This window comes from Gallus gallus, chromosome 2 (genome assembly GCF_016699485.2).
Source record: "Gallus gallus isolate bGalGal1 chromosome 2, bGalGal1.mat.broiler.GRCg7b, whole genome shotgun sequence".
Taxonomy (NCBI): Eukaryota; Metazoa; Chordata; class Aves; order Galliformes; family Phasianidae; genus Gallus; species Gallus gallus.
In genome coordinates, this window is record NC_052533.1 from 33370003 (window position 1) to 33393233 (window position 23231).

Here is a 23231-nt window from a genome sequence, read left to right on the forward strand (position 1 = left end):
TGAAGAAACTTCTTTAAGTCAGCAATCTAGTTTTCCTTAATACAACTGAGACATAGATATGCCTTACAAAGTACTTGTATGTTTTCTTTTTTTTTTTTTTTTTGTAACTCTTATTCAGCTAGTTGATCGTTAGTGATGCAACGTACTGAATTTGGATCAATGAATCTATTAGAATGCCTCACTAAACTGACCTTCATAAAATCTGCAAAAACATTTGGGATACAGAAATTATGGGAAAATATTTTGAATTGATACTGTTACTTCTTTTTTTTTTTTTCCTCCTAAAATTTTTCCTTTTTTTTTTTTCTCTAATGTTTTGCCTTTTGTTTGTTTGTTTGTTTTGGTTAAGAATGTGTTTGTATTTCACTTCCATGTGCAAATAGAAAAGGGTATACAAATACACAAATAGAAAAGGGTAGCAACTTTGAACATAGGATCCTTTACCCATTACCTTGCAATAGAATTGCACAGACTTCAATATAGATTGAAATTTTACTGAAATTGTTACTTCAATATAGATTGAAATTCTTATATACAGATCCTTTGTTTCCTGACAAATTGGTTTTACTTTAAAGACAAAACCAAAATGCAGTTCAACGCTGGAACAGGCTGTCCAGAGAGGCTGTGGATGCCCCGTCCCTGGAGGTGTTCAAGGCCAGGTTGGATGGGGCCCTGGGCAGCCTGGTCTAGTATTAGATACGGATGTTGGCAGCCCTGCCTTCAGTAGGGCGTTTGGAGCTTGATGATCCTTGAGGTCCCTTCCAACCCAAGGCATTCTGTTACTCTGTGATTTATGATATTGTGATTACACTTCCACTTGACAAGAGTTATCCACATTGGCTGTAGGATCTTCTGACTGTCATCTCTGACCTACAGTGGTTGCCATAGGGAAATGCACACCTCTGTTCCTTGTACCACTACCGTTTCATGCTGACTTTCCTGCAAATGACAGCTCTTAACGATGAGGTATCTGCTCTTCATTACATTGTCTGGCTGGATAATGAATGATGAGCTAGTTCATGGGTTATTCAGAACATACTAGTCTGGCATCAAGTAATACTGTGGAACTCCTTCCCTGCATTTTCTTCTTGCTGTTTTTCTGCTGACTCATTACTTGCATTAGTGAGAATTAAGCAAGTGCACATTGGCTTCTTCAAAGTGAGAAGAGATCTTGGGTGTCCGGCTGGAAAGAATGTTCTACCTTCAGCAAGACATGGAGTTACGGTTGTGAGGGAAGTTTCTCTGTGTTAGAAAGGAGCCCTTCTAGCTGACACCTGTCAGGCTCTAACTTTAGCACACTCATCTAAAACACTGGTAATTTCAGTAGTCTGAAGGGTAGGATTACATCAGTGAGGTGGCTGTGCTTGCACAGTTCGCTACAATTTGCAGTTATGAGGTGACCCTGCAACTGTGCTGTACAGGAACCATTTTTTTCTCTGTATTTCAGTTATCTTGGTACACAAGGACCATACCTTGCTCAAAATCTAGCAGCCCTTCCCCTTACTCTTTGGTGGTTTGTGACAGAATCCCATTGATATTAAGGAGAGCATTGTCCTGGTCAGAAGTCCAGAACCCAATAAAACATGAGGAGAAAAGAGTTTAGTGCATGATAACATAGCATACATTTGAACTTTCAGCAAAGAAGAAGGATCAGGTTGAGTCCACCCTTATAATTTTCTTGTCTTTCTAATGAAGAAAATAACAACACAGGTTGAGTGCTATTACAATTGTAGAATACTTCAAACTTAAACCTTAAAAACACATCAATGCAATGTATTTATCAATGGTCTTTTAAATAAAATCTAGAACAAAGGAGAGTAGAACTAAATATCAGACTTTGTTTCACCTTTATTTTAATCAGACCTTTCTTTTTAAAACTGAAAGAATAATAACTTGATGAAACTAAGGGTGCTGAGCTGGTCAAACAGGAAAGGAGGAAAGCAAGTTATTTCTCTTCAGCAGCACAGTAGGAAATGTGCAACTGTTAAGTTTCAATTCATATGTTTACATCTCTACATACTTACAATGGAAAATTAGAATAGAGCCCAAGAACATGTTCTTTCTCAAACTGAAATAAGATGTGTTTTATCAAGGGAACAACAAGAAAAAAAAAATCTCAAAACACAAGGCACCATTTCTACAACAGCAGAAATCTTATTCTGAATGCTCTTAACTCCCCATATGAATTTTCTTCCTTGCTTTGTTCCAGAGATTGAAGGCAGCACTGACTCATCACCCTGCCGCCATGTCGAACGGGAATATGAACACCATGGGCCACATGATGGAAATGATGAGCTCGCGGCAGGACCAGACGCCACACCATCATATGCACTCACATCCTCATCAACACCAGACACTGCCACCTCACCACTCCTACCCCCACCAGCACCAGCACCCAGCGCACCATCCTCATCCTCAGCCTCATCACCAGCAGAATCACCCCCACCACCACTCCCACTCGCACCTTCACGCACACCCGGCACATCACCAGACCTCGCCGCACCCACCGCTGCATTCGGGCGGACAAGCACAGGTAGACCTTTATTCCGTGCTGCATCTCTTGAGTTTTGCTGTTATGTGGAGTAAAAGTCTCATTTCTGAGTTGCATCATCTTGCAAACATCGGATTAGATCCAAGCCCCTACAGCTACTTAAAAATGTTGGCTACTGGTGGCAGAAAAGCATAGACTTTACTAAGAAAATTGTGTGAATCAACAACTTATTTTTCTGCTTAAGATTCTAGGCACTTATAACATCTTACTTAATAAGGAGCTCCACGGTTTTTCTGCACTCTGATCTCTGCAAATTGCCACATTATTCTTTTATGGACAAAGTATATTATGATTCTATGTTATTATATACATTATACAGTATACTTGAACCTAAACTTCTCACGCCAAGATTTAGAGAGTTGTATGTGTTCTGTCTACAGAAATAGATAGCACAATCTTTAGTGAAGTAAAATGGCCACACATACGCATACTCAAAGTAAGGAATTTATGTATGTGTGTGTGTGCGTGATACGTAAAGAAACAACCTCACTGAACTCAATGGCATATTTATTTCCTGTCTAGATTGCAGATAGTAGAGATAGATAGTTTTAAGGTACACTGACTTAGAGGAGGAGAAAAAGGATTCCAGACCTTGTAAAGGGGATTGCAGCTCCTAGCTGTGGTGTAACAGTGTGGGTAACAGTGTAGGCAATAGCAGGCAGATGTCATTTCAGGCGAAAGAGACAATGAAGCCAGTTCAAGGATTTAAACTAGGAAAGGAGTTCTGAACTGGATCCAGATGATGTTTAAATCAATGAAGATCTTCACTGAATGAGATAGAGGTCTTCACTTTTGGACCAGGTATATTGTCTTCCACCGTTTGGATAATTCAATATCTGAAATGTTTCTTGAACTGACGAACTGAGCAAGGACTTCAGCAGGTAATTTTAGGAGGAATTCTGCTAATGCTTTAGATGATAGGCTTCTGCATCAGGGAGACTGCACAGGAACAATAAAACTTTGGGGCTAGTGAATGTAGCATGTCAGGTCTAGACAGCAAATAAAAGGTGTGCAGGTGGGTAGTGCGTACAATGAGGACAATGAGCCAGCCGTAAGATTTTCAATCTGTAAAGTATTGCATTGCTTGCAAATACCTTTCAGACAAGCTCTTAGAAAACATTAAAGAAAATGAGAAGATTTGGCTGACATCCCAGTGTCCCACAACATTAACTATTTACTAACATCTAGCTTTATTATTGCAGAGACTGCAAGCACATGGCATTTCCCCAAAGCATTTGCTAATGTAAAATGAATTGTCAGCTTTAGAGAAACAGTCTAAATAAGAGATCAGCAGACTCCCCTGTGAGAAGATGTCCAGAGCTTTCCTTAGTTTAGCTCAGTTTTTACTTTGTGAATTCAATTATTTTCCCATCTGTTAATGAGTTATTTTCCTTAGAGTTGTTTAAAAACTCCAATAAAAAGACATTATCTCATAACATGGAAACCAAAAGTAAGCTGATGGCTCTCTAGGAGATCCATGAAAGAGTAAACACTCCATGCATCTGATAAAGGCAACAGGTAAAATCTCACAGTTTTAAGGATAAGGCACCAGCCAATGAGCCAATGTGTTAGCTGCCTTTCCTTCTTAACTTCTGTGCTGCTGAAGCCATTTTTGAGTCATTCTGTTTGCAACAGCCTAGATTCCTTGTGCTTTGCATTCACTGCTAGCTGGGTACTACAGAAGTCTTGCAGTCAAGCACTGGGGCAGGCAGGCCAACTGGCAGCAACAAAGCTGTGTCAGATGTGTCCCAGCACCTCTGAGTCTCTGGAGGGGGGGTCTTTGTGGTAACGTGAGCTTTGCAGGGAACACAGTGTCAATGAAGGCAATGGGCCCCAGTAGGGACCAAGTAGGTCTTCACCTTGACCTGAGGTGTAAGTGTCACCAAGAGGTTGTGGATGGAGACGATGGCTGATGGATCTGAGTAGGACTCCTGGGATCATCTGCTTCCCCAGACAGCAGAGCTTTTGCTGCTTGCCTGTTCTCGTGGTGCAAAGACAAAAGTGATTTCTGAATAGACACATGGGGAGAAAATAAGAGTTTGCTGAGTAGTAAACATAATTATTACTTTCTAAGCTCAACTGTAGTTTCCATGTCATTGGCCTCTTTGGAGATCAGATTGCTCCAGCAGATGCTGATTTTACGGTGAATTTTACTAGTTCTTAACCTCCTCATTCTTCTGAGACAGACTCTTTGATTCTAACCCACCCGTCAAGCAGCAGCTTGGTCCATGATGCTGTGGGCCATGTGCTCTGATGACATAAATTTCACTACTTCACCCCACACTGTTCTGTAATGTCAGCATTCATATCACACTTTTCACCTACCACTTTGATCCACAGGAGCCCAATGAGTTATGTTTTGCCAGGATGAATAGATGGGTATTAATTTTGTAGTATGGTGCAAAGAGTAGAGATGAGCATTAGATCAAGGCTAAGAATAGAAATAATCTTCTAATATATATATTTCTGAGGAAGAGATATTTTACCAAGCTGTAACTGTAACTTGCTTCAGCTAGTGCAAAAATTGATACTATTACTGCCATTTTGGTCACATTAACACTTTTTCATATCAAACTTACCAGAGACATAGCTTAGGTAGAGCAGAGTTTGGGATGTTTCATTTTATTACCTGTTCTACATTTGTCTTGATTATGGATGTATGATAGGCATTTTATAAAAGATAATTAACATTAATTTTAATATATGTTCATTTTCTTTCTTACTAGAGTGTGTTTGTCCATAGGCAGGGTGGGGACGTACTATTAGAGAATGATGCTTAGACAGTTACTAAGATATATTCTAACAGATTGTAGGGCTAAGAGCTATCTAGCACACTTGGCCTCACAGGATGGAGGGCAGCTGGTATCCCTCAGTGGCCATCTCCTGTGGCAGAGATGGAGGCTGCAGCACAGGGACAACCCCCTGTGTCAGCAGAGGATTGGAAGCTCTAATTGCAAATGGGACGACTTCATACAAGCTAAAATTTTAAGAATCAGGCAGAAGGAGCAAGGTGGCTTATTTAGTTTTAAAAGTTTGTTGGTTTAGTTTTATGTTTTCCTGCTCCTACAGAAGAGAAATTACCTGACTGTGCAACAGAAAGCTGGGAGTAAATTTGGCTTTATGTGAAAAGCATTATCAGATGCACAGTATAATTATACATAAAATTGCCACTCTAACTGACACAAGTCAGCCGGGAAAAGGAGCAAGTTCTTCTTCAAAGTCTGTGGTGAGATTCTAGACAGAAAAGCAACCTTGCAAGATGATAGTATCATTTTAATTGAGACAGACAGATGTGTTAAGCAAACAAATGTTAATTGCTGCAGTTGAAATTCAGGACTCTATCTGACAAAGCACTGAGTACATCCACTCCCTAAAGTCAAAAGGAAGCACCTTGGAGGTTTGGGCCTTTGCCAGAACAGCAAGGTTAATTTTGAGTTAACAATTCATGTTTCTGGACTGTTCCAGACTCCACTGGTATAGGAGTAGCAGGAGTAGCACAAGTATCTCCAGCTGTGCTCCAGGAATCAGATCCAAACCCCAAGAAAAACCCAAAGCACAAGGGCCTGGGCACCATGGTGAGGCAGGAAGGCAGTCGGAGAGCTTGTTATTCCCAGGCAGCACCTATTGCTTTTAGAAACACTGAACATGAAGTCTGATACTTGTTCCTCACCAGTACATAGGCGAGTATTTCATCCAGAAAAGTCAGAGCACAGTCTGGTGGGGTGGCTTCACCACAAGCTTCCTCTGTAAGGGCATAGGCAAATTACTTTCAGGACCAAGACTGATACTCTCCTTCACTTGAAAAGGTATAAATATGTGGTTTTCCATATTTTCATAGCAGAGGGGTTGTGAGTGGTTTTCATGATTGCTGTCAAATAAATAATAATAAAAAGGAGTATAGCATGTGTTCAAGAAACATTTAGATGTTGTACTGAGGGACATGGTATAGTGGGCAATATTGGTGATAGCTGGATGGTTGGACTGGATGATCTTAGAGGTCTTTTCCAACCTTGGTGATTCTATGGTTCTGTGATAAAAAAGAGGGCTAATAAAAATGCCTGAGGAGGAAACAGCAGTACCTCCAAGGATACCAGCCTCCCTTCAAATTCCACATGTGTGTGAACACCCGAACCCTTTATTCCAACTACATCTCACAGGCATTGAGATCTCCTGGCTCATCACCCTTGCCCATAGCTTCCTGGGTGCGCTCAGATGACAGAGCCCTTGTATTTCCCATCTCTAGAGGCTGTGAGATACTGAGCAGAGGTAGAAGAGCATCTGTAAAAGAAAGTTCCCAAAATTTCAGAAGCAATTACCAAAAAAAAAAAAAAAAAGAAGAAGAAAGAAAAGAGAGACAGAAATAAGGCCTCTACAGTCTTCTACTTTGACTAAAAGGGTCGCTGAGAGAAACTTGACATTTCAGCTTTGAAATAGATGGTGGCAGAGAAAGTACCTTAGTGAAAAGTTTTTAATGACTAGCTGTAAGGGAAAAAATATTTTTCCTACTAATATTCAGAGAACATTTCAAAAAAATCACCCCTTCAACCAATGCAGCCCTTTGCCAGCAGCTAACATCAGTGGCATCTGGCAGTCTTTCAACACGTGCCTCTCCTGGCCCGCCATCCAACCGGGCAACTGTGGGAGATGCTTCCCATGCCCCAACCTCCCTCTTCGTTCCCTCACCCATTGCCTTGTCAATTCTCTACTCACCAGGTTTCACCGGCCGCACAGCAAATGCAGCCCACGCAGACGATACAGCCGCCGCAGCCTACTGGAGGCCGCCGGAGAAGGGTGGTGGATGAAGACCCTGATGAGAGGAGGAGGAAATTTCTGGAGAGGAACCGAGCCGCTGCCACACGCTGCAGACAGAAGAGGAAGGTCTGGGTGATGTCACTGGAAAAGAAAGCAGAAGAACTCACCCAGACAAACATGCAGCTTCAGGTGCGAGCCACTGTCTGTGCCCCCAAGGACACAGAGGCCCTCTTTGTGCTCGCTGCTGCCCCAGCACAGGCGTTGCTGCGTGGGAGCGCGGCACTATCAAAGGCAGTTAGTCGAGGTGTCTGTGCTCCAATTAGAGGAATAATTTCATGTTAGCAGGATAAGCCAGGAAAAAGCTGTCTTGGGATTAGAAGCCTTCACTAGACAGAGCTGTATTTATTTTCTTTTCTTGTCACTGTTTTGTTTTTTTTTTTAAGTGCCATTACCTTGGCTATAAAGGACCTCTTCAGAGCAAGGCACGTAGCTAAGCCCTAACTCTAAGCCAGTGAGATAGGAGCGTAAATTGAGGGAAGAGAATGAATATAAATTTGACATTACAAGCACAGGAATGGTGCCCTTCTTACAGTGTGCACGGAAGTTAGTTTGTGTGTCAGCTTATGGCATCAAATCTGGGAGCCATGTTGCCCTCAAAAGGAGTTGGTTATAAAATAACGTCAAGGACATTCTTCCAAAGTCATGGATCATTTTTTGCGATCTTCGATTTCAATTTTGTGTAACAGTGCATTGTAAGATTTGCGGCAAACCAAACTCTCTATTTCTCTTCTAGAATGAGGTCTCCATGCTGAAAAATGAGGTAGCACAGCTGAAACAGTTGTTGTTAACGCATAAAGACTGTCCGATAACAGCCATGCAGAAAGAATCACAAGGATATCTAAGTAAGTAGCTAGTATGCTTACTCTGTCTCCACACCACCCACAGGAAAACACAGTTTCTAGTTCTTCCCTCCAGAATCCCTTCTTGGCCATATTACAACATGAACCTCTCCTCTCAATCATCATCCAAGCTGTCCCATCTCCTGCCCCTATTTAACCAGCCCTGCTTAAAATCCAAAAAGCCACAGTTCGCACCCAGCCCAGCACTGCTGGTCCCTCCCTGTCCCTCCACCCCGCAAGGCGATGCGCACGGATGGATGCTGGCTCCCATGTGGAGGATCCCCGTGGAACTCAGAGCTCCAGACCTGCAAGAGTCCTCCTGGGCACAGCGCTGCCAGCACAGTAACATAACTCTCCAAAGGGAAGTTATAAAGGAAAGCATTACAGCCCCCTCCAGCGAAAACGGTACTGTGCTCTGACTGTGGCGCAGACCAAGCGCGGAGCAGGTTTTCAAGGTTTGTTCTTTTTAACTCTTATCTTTTCTTTTCTTTTTTAAATCACATCTGATGCCGACATTGAATCAATTCTGTCTAGCTGACGCATTTTACAAGTATGGTAATTTATGGACAAATTCTTTCCTTGGCTCTAGAGTGTCTCAGAAGAGCTTCTGGGTTAATATTTGCTAGATTGCAGCATTCTCTTAAAATAGAGCCCATTTCTGTCTCATCTGAATCACTATGCATCTGTCTCTTTAACAGTACTCAAAGAAAAAATATATAATTGCATTACATGCCTATCAACTGTTGCTTGAATTTGATTTCTGTGATGCAGTGCACTACACTGTAATTTTGATTTCTGCTGGAGCGAATAGAGAATTCAGGCTTTATAAGCCTTGAGATACTGGACTTTTTGTATTGGTGCTGGTTTCATAGCCGTTAAGGTATTGGTGTTTTTTCAAGGTGCTGGCTCCTAACATTGGGTTACCATCAGATGACTGAATGTGAGCTCTGTCCCTCGTCCTTTCCCAGGTCCTGAGAGCAGTCCTCCTGCGAGCCCGGTCCCAGCATGCTCCCAGCAGCAAGTCATCCAGCACAACACCATCACCACCTCCTCCTCCGTCAGCGATGTTGTGGGCAGCTCCACTCTCACCCAGCTCGCCAGCCACAGAACAGACATCAACCCCATCCTTTAAAACTAGTGGATCAGAAACTGCTAGGGGAATGTGGTAGCGTATCAAAACGTCCTCTGTGCTAAGGACATTTTTGACCGTAACTCAAGCCTGGAAGATTCCTCAGTTCTTGAAAGACTCTGGCTTTCATTTTTATAGTTATTAAAATGTCTTTTATACTTAGTTACATAAAAGGGAGTTATGCAATTAATATGCTATCAGCTTGAGGAATGCTTTGGTGCATTCTCCAGTTTTTTTGGTACCAGTTACTTGTTTATAAACCTAACTGTCTCTGTACATAGTCACGTTTTCTTCTCACCAATCTAGCCTGAAGCCTCAGAAATATGGAGTTGTGTTAAACTGCAGCTTGTTAGCCAATGTGAGGCATGAAAAGTATTAAACAGAGTCATATATAGGTAACTAGGAGTAATTAGGCTATAAATATAGAGAGAGGGCATCTGCTGACAGCATCATAAAAAAATGAGTTAGAATTGTGCTATCACCAGAACCTCGTCTTTCAATGCGGTTACACGGTGTGTGGCTATCGGAACAAACCCAAACCCCAGTAATGTGCCCTTTTGCCCAGCCGTCTTCCTCCAGCTCTCTCCCACCCTGCCCTTTTCGTCCTTCAGTTATTCTCACAACTCTCTTCTCCCTTCCCGAGACCTCTGCCCTTCTCTTTGCCAAGCTTCCCTCTCCTCCTCCCCCTCTCAGAGAACAGCGATAAACAAGTAAAAACTTCAAGCCTACCTAAAAGCTGCCAGCACGGCTGCTGCTTTCACTAGCTCTTCACCCACAGCTGGGCCGCACCAAGCTTTTCTGTTTTGAAAAATAGAAATGCTCCTGATTTAGTGCTTTTAATAAACAGGGAAAGGCGAAAGCAGTGCAGTTGCAGGTGAAGCAAGATTGAAAGCCAGCTGTGTTGATGCTAGGAGCCATGTGAGCTGCTGAGGTAAATGACTGTGGCACAGTGCAGGCATAGCAAGTAACACCTGAGAATTACAGCAATTCTTTAGTGCTGCCAGTCGTTAACATAGCAAATCCATGTAGTATATAATTCAGAAAAGTTCTGTTCCCTAACCTGCTTACATTGTTCTAGCACTGAAAGCTAACAGCCTCAGATTTCACAGGCTATAAATGAAAAATAAATCAGCATAACCATTCTGACCAGTTGGAAAAACGCCACTTTTAATTACCAGGGCAAGTCCTGGTCTCTGCAGGCATCCCCTTGGATGTACGCGGACTGGCTTTGAGCTGGCAGACATCAGTGGAGCTTCACTGACCATAATGGCACTTACTCCAGTTTACAGCGGGTAAGGAATTGTCTCATAATGACGTTAAAAAATTTTTTATCAAGTGTGCAGCCACTAAGAAGTGCTGCAAGAATGGCAAATTCCACTGCACTCACTGGATAAAATTCAGTCCTGCAAAGAGGGTCTGTAAAGGGGCTTTATGCCACAATTAAGGGTTTTGTTTGGACTATGTGCCTGCCTCAGCACAACGGATTTGCATCTCAGAGTAGTAGCAGTGATTGATGGGGAAATCAGAGGGAGATGATGACAGTTAATTACGCTGCCTTTCAATATCCTGGTTTTGCTCTCAAGGCTGGCAGTAGTGACACCTTCTTCGTATGCCCCAAGGGAGCAGGACCGGGCTCTGAATTGGCGATGAACATTCAAACATTTCAAACTGCATCTTTAATAGCAAACGATAATTCAAGCTATTCCTAGCAAACACTCCAGCCCAGAACACGCTTCGTTCTGAAGCGAGATTCTTGTCCTCAGCTGCTGTTTCTTGGCTGTGAGAGGAGTCATGGGTTTTAGTAGGGTGGCTCTTCTTAGAGCGGGAAGGAGAGCTAAACAAGCAACGTGAGAGGCACTGTTGGGAGCAGGGCCCTTTTGGAAGGAAAAGCAAAGTTCTGAGGATTGTTACTGAATTAGTTCTTATCTTGGTAACTAACTTTTTTATCAGTATTCTTGAACAGCTCTCTTTCCATTTATGCAAATATGTTCAAAAGAAGATTTTTAATGTACAGTGTAAATCTTGACTTGATTATATAGTCTAAGAGCCAAAAAAAAAAAAATTAAGAAAAAATACAAATGTAAAGGATTTTCTATTATATTTTAGACAAACATATACTTTGAAAGTGTTTTAAATACTGAATCTATAATTTTTTTTAATCTCCGGTTGTAATAGCTAAGTGGTTCTGCTTCATCATGGCTCCCAAAGGAACTTCTTTCAAATATGCAGTCGAGTAAAATGTTCCAGCTGAATATCCACGATGTAAAAGACAAAACAAGCCTTTCCCCTGTGTCTGAATGTCATCCTTCACTGTGGAAAACAAAATGCCATCACAGGGTTAATTTGCAAACTTTCCCTCTATATGGGTAGCACTTAAATATGTTAAAAAAATAAAAATCTAAGTAGTTGATAACATTAGAATACCCATTTGAGCTGCACTGCACTAGAATTACGGTTTAGCTTCATTCTGTTCAGACTTCTCAATTAAAATATTTAGCTGTTAAACTGAAAGCCTCTACATTAAAAAGGAAAAAAAAAAAAGCAAAAAAAAAAAATACAAAAACCTTGCCTAAGTTTTGTTAAATTCAGCAACTTGACAGTTTGACTGATGTGTATTATATATAGCTCAATTATTTCTTTTTTTAATGCTAACTAGGCAAGCCAACCGCACATGTTGGCCTAAATGTGTAATTACAATGAAGTGTCTCCTCTCTATACTATTGGCCTTTAGGTATAATCATTGCTAGTGATGTGGAAATAAGTAAAGGATGAAAAGCTATTTGCTATTGCTTCTTGTAACTCTGTCACAGGTTCACAGGCCAAGCCAACACACAGCATATTTATATCAGCTCTATCGGTAAAAGGACCAACCCCGCCAGGCACCTTATATTGCCCGTCAGATTCACTTTCACCTTAAAGCACTCTTGTTTTGCAGGGCAGGGACCTTGCAGCCTTTCCCCAGGCCTTTAGCCAGCTGTGTGCTGGGGCGGCCTGAGGAAGGGCTGCAGGGCAGACCCTGCCCCTCCACCCCGCTGCGGCCTTCCTCCCAGCAAGTCCTCACCTCACTTCCTGCGCTTTTATTTGAGGAGAAACCCTGCTTCTCCACCAGCTGTTGCTGGAGTCTGATGTGCTTTTCTCCTGCCTCTCAAGCCCAGCCTGTTGGCAGACTCTGGGCCCCGTCCCACCGCCAGGGACTTGGTGGGGAGCTCCCCTGCTCAGCTTTGCTCGGCACAGGCTTTCTTTGCCAGGAAGAATCCTGCTCACCTCAAAGATACTTCTGGGGATGACATTTCTCGTTGCACGACAGCGGAAGTACGTTGGAAATCTCAGCCACGGACAATTGCAATACTTTTATCAGAAAGAAACTATGCTGTGATCCAGCTCCTTCTCCCCCAGCCCCTTCTCTGGGTCAACTTATGCAAGCCATATTCATGACACTGCCTGTGGGAGACAAGTAGTTTGTGTGCTATCATGGTGTGTTTTATAAGGACGATGAGGATGATTTATGGAGAATTTTGTGCTGTTTGGAGTTAATTCCTGCTACAAAGCTAAATGTATGCTGCCCATGTTCTGAATAGTGGAAAGTCAATGGTTCAGTGCCTCAGTGCGTGTGGATTGTGTGTGTTAACTGACTCCGTCCTATTAACTAACAAGCCAGCTATAAGTGTTGTTAAATGCCCAACTTTTGAGAATTCATATTTTTTTAAGCAACAATATTTAGTGTTTAAAAGTAGCCTTTTAGTTTAGGCCAAATGTGCTTTTTAGCAGCTAATACCTTTTTTTTTAAAAAAAAGAAAAAAGCATATAGAGTGAATTTATGAAAACTCATGAGGACCAAAGCAATTTTAAAACAGGAATCTATTAATTTAGTATTCACATAGAATTTTATAAAGTATTTATTAATAAATGTTATTTTAACACATTCCATTTGAACAGTATTCTTGTACAGAATCTGTTTGGTTTTGTTTTTATTTTTTTTCTTTTCATTTAAAGTTACAATATTAGTTTTGCAATAAAGTGCTCGAGGTGTGTGTGCATCTTAATCTTTCAGGGTCTCAAGCAGAAGGCATCCATCTAAGATGGAAAAGTTTGCTGAGGTCAGTTGTACAGAAATTCCTAGAATTAAATGTTTTCCTTAAAGCAGCATCTGCTTTTTTTTTTTTTTTTTTTTTTTTTTTTTTTTAATAACAGCAAAATGAATTACAAACCTTCAGTTGTTTCCTCTGTATTGGAAAATATGCTCTCTCGTTTTAGAAAGCATGGGTCAACATATAACTGGAAAGCCTGTCTTTTTTTTTCCTCTCTTTTTTTTTTAAAGACTGATTACGTACATCACCATGGAAGATCTAACCCCATTCTTGTTTCTCTTCTAATACCACATAGTGAGTTGCACTATACTGCCTTATCATTGCTTCTTCTGTCCTCTTACTAAGCAGTGTTCCTTAGATGTAGACCATTGAAACTCCATTATGCATCAGATAAAGTTACTGAAGGGGGAAGAAGAAAAAAAGATTGATCTGTAGACGTGAAAACTAAACTGTGCCTATAAAACAAAACCAGTTCCAACTAATTAGTTCCTTATTTCTACGTTTCAATTATTTATATTATTTTAAAATTGCACTTTAGCTCTCGCTCTCTTTCTTGCTCTCCCTTGTTAAGTCATTTATAATTCTCTTGTAAGACGTTTGCACCAGATACATTTATATGCTTTCACTGGTGGCATATCTACAACTTGTCTCTCACATCTGCCCATATGGAGAAGCTGAAAACAACCAAGTCTGTGACTTAGACTTTACACCCTCTTCATGATAGCATATAAATGTTTAATTATGCAAAGTGTGTGAGGCAGCATCTAAGCTACGTTTATAATCTCTCATCCTGAGAACCAAAGTGTCCTGTATAGCATAAGGTCAGGAGACCGGCTCTGTTGTGCATGATAATGCACTTTGACTGTTGTCCAACCCGCGGTAGCTGTGACGCTGCAGTGATAACAGTGGCCATACTGTGTATTAAAAGTCTAAATCAATAAAATATGTTGCCTTATAACTTGACTAGGGACAGCACCTTTAAAAAAAAAAAAAAAGACTAAGAAAAGAGACTAAAAACTTCTAAGGACAAATAAAGCAATAAAATCTTAAGTGATCTAAACACCAAAAAAAAAACCAAAAAATCATTCATTTTTTCATCATCTGAATTCATCATCTTGTTGCAAAGACTGTTTATATCAGTAACATTTTTTCAGAGCTTATGGTTATCTCGGTTTTATCAGTAGCTTTACACACAGAGCTAAATTGCTTACTGTTGTTGGTTTTACATAGCTTTCAAAACTACTTTATAGCAAATCTTAAAACTCTGTGAGGCCAAAAATGTCAGTGTTTGCATACGCTCACAAAGAGATTGATTCGCTAAGTGGAAATCCGATCCTTTCCCAGGCTCTCCTTGGATTGGAATCAATAATTGCAACTTGCTATATTTAGGCTGATGTGTAATACCTGGTATTCAGGATCTCCAGTTCTGTATTTATGCAAATTAAATGTTACTTATGCTAAGTTTCCCTGGGTGGAACTTTTCCTGACCCCCCCACAAAGCAACACGCCAGCTCGTGTTGCAAGACAACGAGACCCAAATCTCTTTTTGGCTAAAATATGTGCAGCAGTTTTCTGAACGAAGACTGTAAGCTCATTCTGCCTTTACAGCAATTGCAGCAGTGTCAGGAAATAAGGGACTGGGGGCTGATAGTGTATCTGAAGGGAAATGTCTTCCTTACTGGATTCTAGGAAATTCCAGAGCATTTCTTCCCCCCACCCAGAGGAGCTGGGGTTGCAAAGATATCAGAGACAACCTTTACCATGCTTCCAAAAGAGAAAACATTTTGCATGCAAGGTGTGCTCGCTCTTCAAAGTGAGAGTAATCGCCACCGAGAGTTTTGCCAAGAACTTTATAATCTGAACCCCAGCGTTTCCCAGCCCATGCTGGTGAGCTCTGTACTTTTCTCTGTAACAGCTCAATTTAAACACTGGGTAGCAATCATCCGTGAAAGTCGCTTCTTTGGAATATTGTCATTGTCCTGGTTTTAAGGAACTTTTAGCACTGCTTGGAGTAAGCCTAAACTATCGAAGTTTATATATAAATATATATATATTATATTAAAAAGGTGCTGTCACAGTAAGTTTTGGGCTTGAGGTCGTTTGTATTGTATGCAAAGGTTTTATGTTTGTTTGTCTGTTTTATTCTGTAAAGCAACCACCTTCCTTACCGGAGGGAGATAATTTTTTTTTTTGGTACATAAGTGTAAATACTTGCTGCAGCATTTAATATGTTTAATTTTATGTTAAGCTTTTTGTTGCATTGTGAACCCATTATTGTTGCAAATGGACAATGAGTTCATTGAGACTGTTCAACTAGGTCAGATTTTTACATCTCTTTCTAGCTAGAAGAGACGGGATTTTTGTGCATTTGTACAAATGTTAATAATATCACTGCAATTCCAATATAATAAAGCACTCAAATACAAATATTTCCAGTAGTTTGGCTGTGTCTGTAGCCCAGACATTTTATGATACAAATAACTCCTGCAAGTTAACCACGCTGCTTGCCGATTATTTCTATTCTTAGACAGATCTGGTGGCTCATGCCTTCTTTGTACTTGGCTGGCCATGCAAAATGTCTGATCTCCTCCAGAACTGGTAGAGGATTGGGGTGCAAGGCAGCACCCATGTGGCTGCAGGAGGAAGGCCACCCTGCTGACCTCACTGCACAGGGCCACTACGTGTCTACCAGAAGACCTGGTGTCTTGCAGGAGCAAGGTCTCTGAAGGTTTTCCAAGCACAGAGGCTGCAAAGCCTCAACCAAAAGGACTGGTGTGATAGAGCCTAACATAAGGCCTCCGCATAAGGATGAGACAAGCTGTTATTTTACTTTTCCTTGCAGCTGGAGTGTGCTTATATCAAAATACACTCTATGCTTGTTATCCTGCCAACCTTGCCTCTTGCCAAAAGCTGCCTGGAAATGGATTTCCTGCTGGGCTAATTAGCTCTAATTGTGGTGCCCCTGTTATCTTGCCAACCTCATTTCTCACTATAAATTGGTCCAATACAGACCTTGGCACAATGAGCAAATCGTAACCTGAAATTTGTCAGGCTGAACCCATCCTTAGGTTCACACGATGCTATGACCATGTTGCCATGCTGGGGCGATGACCTGATGGCCATGCCCACAATCCATAGTGTGCAGTCCTGCTGCACACACATAGTGACAAGCCTGCCAAGAGAACCTGGTTGTGGTGTCACCCTGCAGGAGATGTCCTGGGCAGCCTGCAGGGATGCTCCTTGGAGGCCTGGCATGGGTGCAGGTCCTGCTGCTCTCCCCTTGGGTTTTCAAAAGGCTGAATCCGGCCAAGAGCATTTGCCCTCCTAAAATGGGTAGGAAAAAGGCAGAGCCATGCCACTGCTCCCAATCTCTATTTGTAAGAGCAGAAGGTAAGGCTGTAGACATACGTGGCGTCCTCTCCAAGGGGTTCCTGCAGCCATTTCCCCACATATCAAGGCACTGCATTATCTAGAGTAATTTCTGAGGCCAATATACATCTGAATTGCCTTTTAAACAAGGCTGTCACACCACTGCCTAACCTGTATTTATACAGCAGGGCTTTTGCTCTGTGACCAAATACTGGAATAGAATCATCATAACTATAAAAATAGATGCCTTCCATGAAGGCATATCACAGGACTTTGTTATTGTCCTCGCAGTTATATTTACACCTGACTGTATGAGCTAAGCAAGATGTATTCAAGCTGAGGTAACACTGCCCTTTGCAGCTGATTCATGGTTTCCCAAACCTGGACACAGCATTTGCTACTCCTCCAAGAAGTCTGCTGTTACTACTGCTCTCCACAGGTTGCTCTGGACAGCAGACATCAAAACAAAGTTATTATTAGAGGAAAATGAATTGGTGACAGCGAATGCTCCAGCCCCTGTCCTTCCTTTGTGGGGAAGCAGCCAGATGCACGATGCGGGGGGTCAGGGTCAGCAAGATGGATGCTCTGACTCGTATCAGCCAGATATAGTCTTCCAGGATGAGGATGGAGCAGAAAGCAAACATTCATGCTTTTTTAGCTGGTTTTGGTTTGATTAAAAAAAAAAAAAGCTGGGATAGAGAAGAACATGCTTGTGGATGCTAAGCCCTCCAATAGCACGTAGACTCTCAGGCAGCTATGAGAAGGCCAAGTCCACCCTACTCATCCTCCTGGGGAACTCCTGAACACAGTGCTGGGGAAGAGGGTAAGAAGCAGTGTGGTCAGGTTTGCTCCCCCACCAGCAACCCCTGCCACCCATAGCTCCGGCACTGCACTGCAGACCCATCTTTAGAATTGTCCTATGCACCCTAGAGCCAGCTCTGCTCAGCTGAAAGCATATTACGGGCTCATTTAGAGGGAAAAATCTTTCCTCCCTGCAAATAGCTACTAGTCACTGAGGATCCTCTGCAGCTCTGGGACTGCTGCTGGAATTACTCTGCTGCACATGCTTTCATTGCAGAAAGGTTTTACTCCATTCATTGGAAACTTTGGTGCATGGGAAATGTTCTCAAGGTTTAAACTAAAGCTTCTGTAGAGGTAAGTTCAAGGAGTCAAAAAATTAAGCAAGGGAGAGTAGGAAAAAAAGGATCCAAGTTAAAAAAAGGACCATCTGATCAAGCACCCTCTTGATCAGAGCTAGCCAGGGAGGCCTCGGGGCCTCATGCTGAATTCTTTGGTCTGCTTTGTTATTGCAAGTGGCCTAACTTCTTGTGTCTGACCTACTGAAACAGGGGCATGGGTTTTAGCAGTGGTAAGCAGGGCATTAATGCTTGTCATTTGCTTAACCCCCCTTCCTGCAGCTCTCTTTGCACCATTTTTCCTCCAGCCTGCTCTGTCCTCCAGTGCAACATAAAACCATGTTACAAGGCTGACCCCTCAAAGCTGATAAAATATTTAAGAAGTGTGTGCTGATCGTGTTAGGTAAGCAAATACCCTGAGAGCCCCACCATTAGTGAACCTAATCAGCCCGTTTCCCAGGGACGTGCCGCAGCACCACATGAGCAGCCTCAGCTTGAGCTGCTCTTCCTAAAGCAGGGGCATGAGGGGCTCTTCTGCAGAGAACTGGGGAATTTGCAACCTGCCTGCCCTGCTATAAAAGCAAATGATAAAGCTGTAGGCATACAAAGGGATGATATGGATAGTTATAGAAGATGCAGCTGTATGATGTAGATACACAGATAGTACAGATGTGTATGTATATACAGCAGGTCAGCAGGTGTTTCCATAGGGTGTTGCGTTCAGCTGACAGCAGAGCAAGTTAAAAGAAACACAAATATTTGACATAACTTGTCAGTTCATGTAGGAAATTGAGTCAAGAAAAAAACAAATAAAGACAGAAACAGATTAATTTGTATCTGGGGCCCTCTGGATTATGATGGATCTCCAAAGGAGGCAAGCGGCTTTGTGCGGAAGGGCTCTACATCCTCCTCTTGCCTTGCCTTTGGTTTCACTAATCACTTTCATTCTGTGCCATAGGGCAGCAGTTTTTGTTAGCTTCAAGAGCTGTGCATGAGGGGAAGGAACTGCCTGCAGCAAGACAAGGCCGTGACACAGGTCACACCAGGCCGAGTCTCATATCATAGCACAGACTGTTGATCCAGATGGGTTTTCTTGTTGTTTTGCTGTGGCTATTCTTCAAAATGGAGAGCACCACATGCTGACATCAGTGCTGCAGTCACACACAGCCCTGCTGCACCTCTCCAGCAATGTCCCTGTTCCCCAGCTGGGCCTGGCTGAGAGACGCTTCCAGGACAGGCCCTTGGCTGACGAAGGACAGCAGCTGGCAGAGGAAGCCAAGGACAGCTTCTAAATGCATGCAGCATTGAGAGGAACAAAAAGTATTAATTTTAAATGGATCCAGGCTGGCCTTGGAATGAGGTGGGCAGACGTCCAAGCTTGTCAGAGGGGAGTAATGAGGGCATTTAAATGAGATGTGTCACCCACCTGCGGCCGTGCAGTACCGCATATCCCCGTCACCTCAGGGAGAGTGCTATAATTACCCAGGGACGTAGGTAAACATAACCGTCTTCATTTCCCCCCAGCAGCACACAGAGAGGAATAGAGTGACAGAGCAAGGGACAGAAACCAGAAAATGTGAGCAGGGCCCCACTTCCTGGCCCGTTTTCCTGCCCTCAGTAGCAGACAATCTGTCAGGGCCCAGCCAGAGGACTTCAGGCCATCCGAGCCTCACTGCTGGAGACACGACCACACAGCCCTGGCTAGACATCCCTGTCCCAAGGAGAAACTGATTGGTTTGCTTTCCACTTGTCTTCTTCAAAGCTCTAGCCAAGCTCATCCTCATTACAAGGCCATTATAACAACAGTGTTCTTCCTATTACAATTTCCTCTTGGATTAGATGGCGATATTTTTCACGCTGTGAAAAGATTCTCCAGTTCTGTCACATCTTTGTTATTTGTCTAGCCGAGAACTCATGAGATATGTCACAGCAATGCAAAGCTGTATCAGCCTTCAAATAAATGCCACAGCCACGCACAGAGGTGTGGGGAGAGCCCTGCAGACTCATTACCCAAACTCACACATGTTTATAATCCAACTGGTGGGAGGGAAGCATTCCCTTGGCCGTGGATACCACCAATTTTCTCCTTAGGCTCCAATTCTGTAACTCTTATTCATCCGAAGATAAACGAGCTTTTCAGGCAGGGAAAGAGGGCTTTGGGAGCCGGCTCTAAGGCTTTTCATGTATTCAGTTGTCACTTGCCTTTTACATTCAAATTCTGATGGGTCAGGCTTCCTAGACGGTGTCTTTCAACACCTAATAACTCACCCTGCAAGCTCCAGCACGAATACACACATTTCCTTATCAAGCTCGAAACAGCTTTTTTTGGATTATTTTAAAGACACTGTTCGGTGTTCTCTCCTTCTGCATTTATACTGACTCCTTCACGAGGATTATTTATGTGGAATTTCTTTCGCATTACACAGTTGAAAACATCACCTGTTTCAGCAGCAGATTTCTGGGGTGAACGCAGAAATATTTTGAGGAATTCGATCATCGCCATTTGTTAATGGAAAATCTAGTAACCAAAGTGGGGGTTTTTTAAACCACAATAAATTTTATATTTGTTACTGCTGGATTCCCATTAAACACATTAATTACAGGAATGTTTAATGAAGCAAATAAAAAAAAAAAGCCAAAACCATTATGTGTAGAGCACTGTGAAAAACAAGGTATTCAGCAGAGTGTGTTCTCATATACTCTTAATAAAAGACATTACCTTAAGGTAAAAACCCAATAAAACATACCATAATGTGCTATGGGACCCACCATTGATTTACAATGCATTACTCCTTTAGCAGTAAGCAACGTTTGCACAATACACAGCGAGTTTTTATGTATTTATACGTAAGACTTTTTTCCTCCTAACAAAGATTTATTGAATTTCCCCAGAGCATATTCATTTTCTAAAAAGTTCTTTGTTTTGCTCTACTATATTGGTTGTAATAAAGGCAAGGATTTCATTCCTTATTGACACTTGTAGTATTAAAATTGCAAAAAACTGTGAGGGCCAATGTCACAGCATTTTCTATGGAAGTATTACTATATATGTTCTATAATATCAAATGCAAACAGTTTGGTCAATATCTGTTATTTCACAAAGCCATAGCACAGAGGGCAAAGTCTAGAAATACATGATCAAATTATAAAGTCCCAGTGTCTAATTCCTCTGAGGAACTATAAATGAGCAACTCTTAACATAAGTTCCTACACCTCCCGTTACCCCCAATTTAAATGACGAATATGCAAAACCCATACCAAGCTAACCATTGAAACTGTTAAATTACGCATAACATGATGAACATGGGCTGAAATCCTTTAAGAAATAAAAGAGGATTCCCTGAAATGCGCTTGCCATTCCTTCACATGTCATCAAAGACAGTTTTTCAAGCGCGATGTAATGTCTCATGATATAATGGAACAGTTCTTGGTGTTCTGTGTTAGTCACACTGTCTGTTATAGTTGGCACAGGGTCCTCCCCATGTTCATTCCTCAGAAGGATTGAAAAGTTTCTGTTTGCCCTCTGATTCCCATTCACTCAACTGTGAAATCCCTCAGGACTGCAGACTGGTTTTGGAAAGGCCCCCTTGTGCCTCAGCCTCACCTGTAATAACGAGAGGGCAAAACACAAGTCCCTCACCCTGCAGCTTCATGCACACACATGCAAGGGACCAATCCAATGAAGCCCTGAAGTTTACCTCCATGTGGACTGTCATTTGTGCAAGACTATGGCCTCCCATTGGAGTGGTACAAGAGATTTCCAGGGAATAAATGCCTCTCTTCTAGCTTTGATCACCTGAGAAGCCTCTGCTTGGCAGACAGCAAGTTTCCCCTCTGTTTGCACACCTTTGGCACAGCAGAGCTGTCTCTTTCCTTTGCAGTACCTAAGGTCAACCAAGGCATTTAGAAGCATGTGGGATGCCAGGACCCACACTACAGCAATGGGATTTCTGCATTTTGTTTTTCACTGGGGCTTTCTAGTGTTTGAGAAAGTAATTGCGCTCCTTCTGACTGGCCACATGCACTTAGTTTGTGTGAAGGACATCTGAGTCCATACACAAAAGCAGGTTTACATTAATGGTTACCGCAGCTTTTCAACACCCCTGATCAACTCCAGTAATTTGAAACAAACCAACTTCTTATTTAAGCAAGCCAGAGGCTGGGGAAGGGAAGGGAAGGGAAGGGAAGGGAAGGGAAGGGAAGGGAAGGGAAGGGAAGGGAAGGGAAGGGAAGGGAAGGGAAGGGAAGGGAAGGGAAGGGAAGGGAAGGGAAGGGAAGGGAAGGGAAGGGAAGGGAAGGGAAGGGAAGGGAAGGGAAGGGAAGGGAAGGGAAGGGAAGGGAAGGGAAGGGAAGGGAAGGGAAGGGAAGGGGAGGGGAGGGGAGGGGAGGGGAGGGGAGGGGAGGGGAGGGGAGGGGAGGGGAGGGGAGGGGAGGGGAGGGGAGGGGAGGGGAGGGGAGGGGAGGGAAGGGAAGGGAAGGGAAGGGAAGGGAAGGGAAGGGAAGGGAAGGGAAGGGAAGGGAAGGGAAGGGAAGGGAAGGGAAGGGAAGGGAAGGGAAGGGAAGGGAAGGGAAGGGAAGGGAAGGGAAGGGAAGGGAAGGGAAGGGAAGGGAAGGGAAGGGAAGGGAAGGGAAGGGAAGGGAAGGGAAGGGAAGGGAAGGGAAGGGAAGGGAAGGGAAGGGAAGGGAAGGGAAGGGAAGGGAAGGGAAGGGAAGGGAAGGGAAGGGGAGTTGCATTCCACATTTATTCCATTTTTACTGGTGAACTATGCAAAAGGCTTTGACTCTACTCTCAAGCCTGTGGCCTTAAAATTAAGGTTCGCAGTGAGCTGATCGAGGCCACCTCTCTCTCCCTTACAAGTGGCAAAAGACAAACTCAGATGGTGTCAGAGACGCCATCTCTCCTGGGTCAAGCCTGCACTGTACCCAGAGTAAGCAGCAGGGCAAAACCTGCACTCACCTGAAGTGCTACTGGCTGTGGGCTTCATTGGATGCAGCAAGACATTCTGCCAACACAGCAAGTATCAACTCAGCTCAGTTGGCATGGACCAATTTAGCATGGCTTAGCTTGGCAGAGCACAACTTGGCTTAACATGGCTCAGCACAGGACTACTTGGCTCAGCACAGCATGGCATGGCTTAGCTTGGCTGGTGTTGGACTAGCTTAGCATGGTTTGGCATGGCTTGGCAAGGCATGGCTTGATTTGGTTTGGTATGGCATAGGTCCGCTTGGCAAGGCAAAGCTCTGGCGAAGCACTGCTCAGCTCGACAGATCTTGGACCGATGCTTAGCACAGTTCAGCATAGTTTGG

At 42.9% G+C, this 23231-nt stretch overlaps 1 protein-coding gene across 3 annotated transcripts in view; it reads left to right on the forward strand.

Annotated features, from left to right (window-relative positions):
• Positions 1-15848, forward strand: part of CREB5 (cAMP responsive element binding protein 5) — a 251008-nt gene extending 235160 nt beyond the window's left edge. For 2 of the 3 annotated variants that reach the window (XM_015281825.4, XM_004939382.5), the window contains 4 exons: positions 2210-2533; positions 7265-7492; positions 8097-8205; positions 9171-15848. In XM_015281825.4, coding sequence (XP_015137311.3) covers positions 2210-2533; positions 7265-7492; positions 8097-8205; positions 9171-9334 — 825 coding nt within the window. In that variant the 3' untranslated portion in view covers positions 9335-15848. Of the gene's footprint in view, positions 1-2209; positions 2534-7264; positions 7493-8096; positions 8206-8442; positions 8658-9170 lie in introns of all 3 variants that reach the window. The other variant, XM_040695558.2, reaches the window with a different exon arrangement.
• The last annotated feature ends 7383 nt before the right edge of the window (positions 15849-23231 follow it).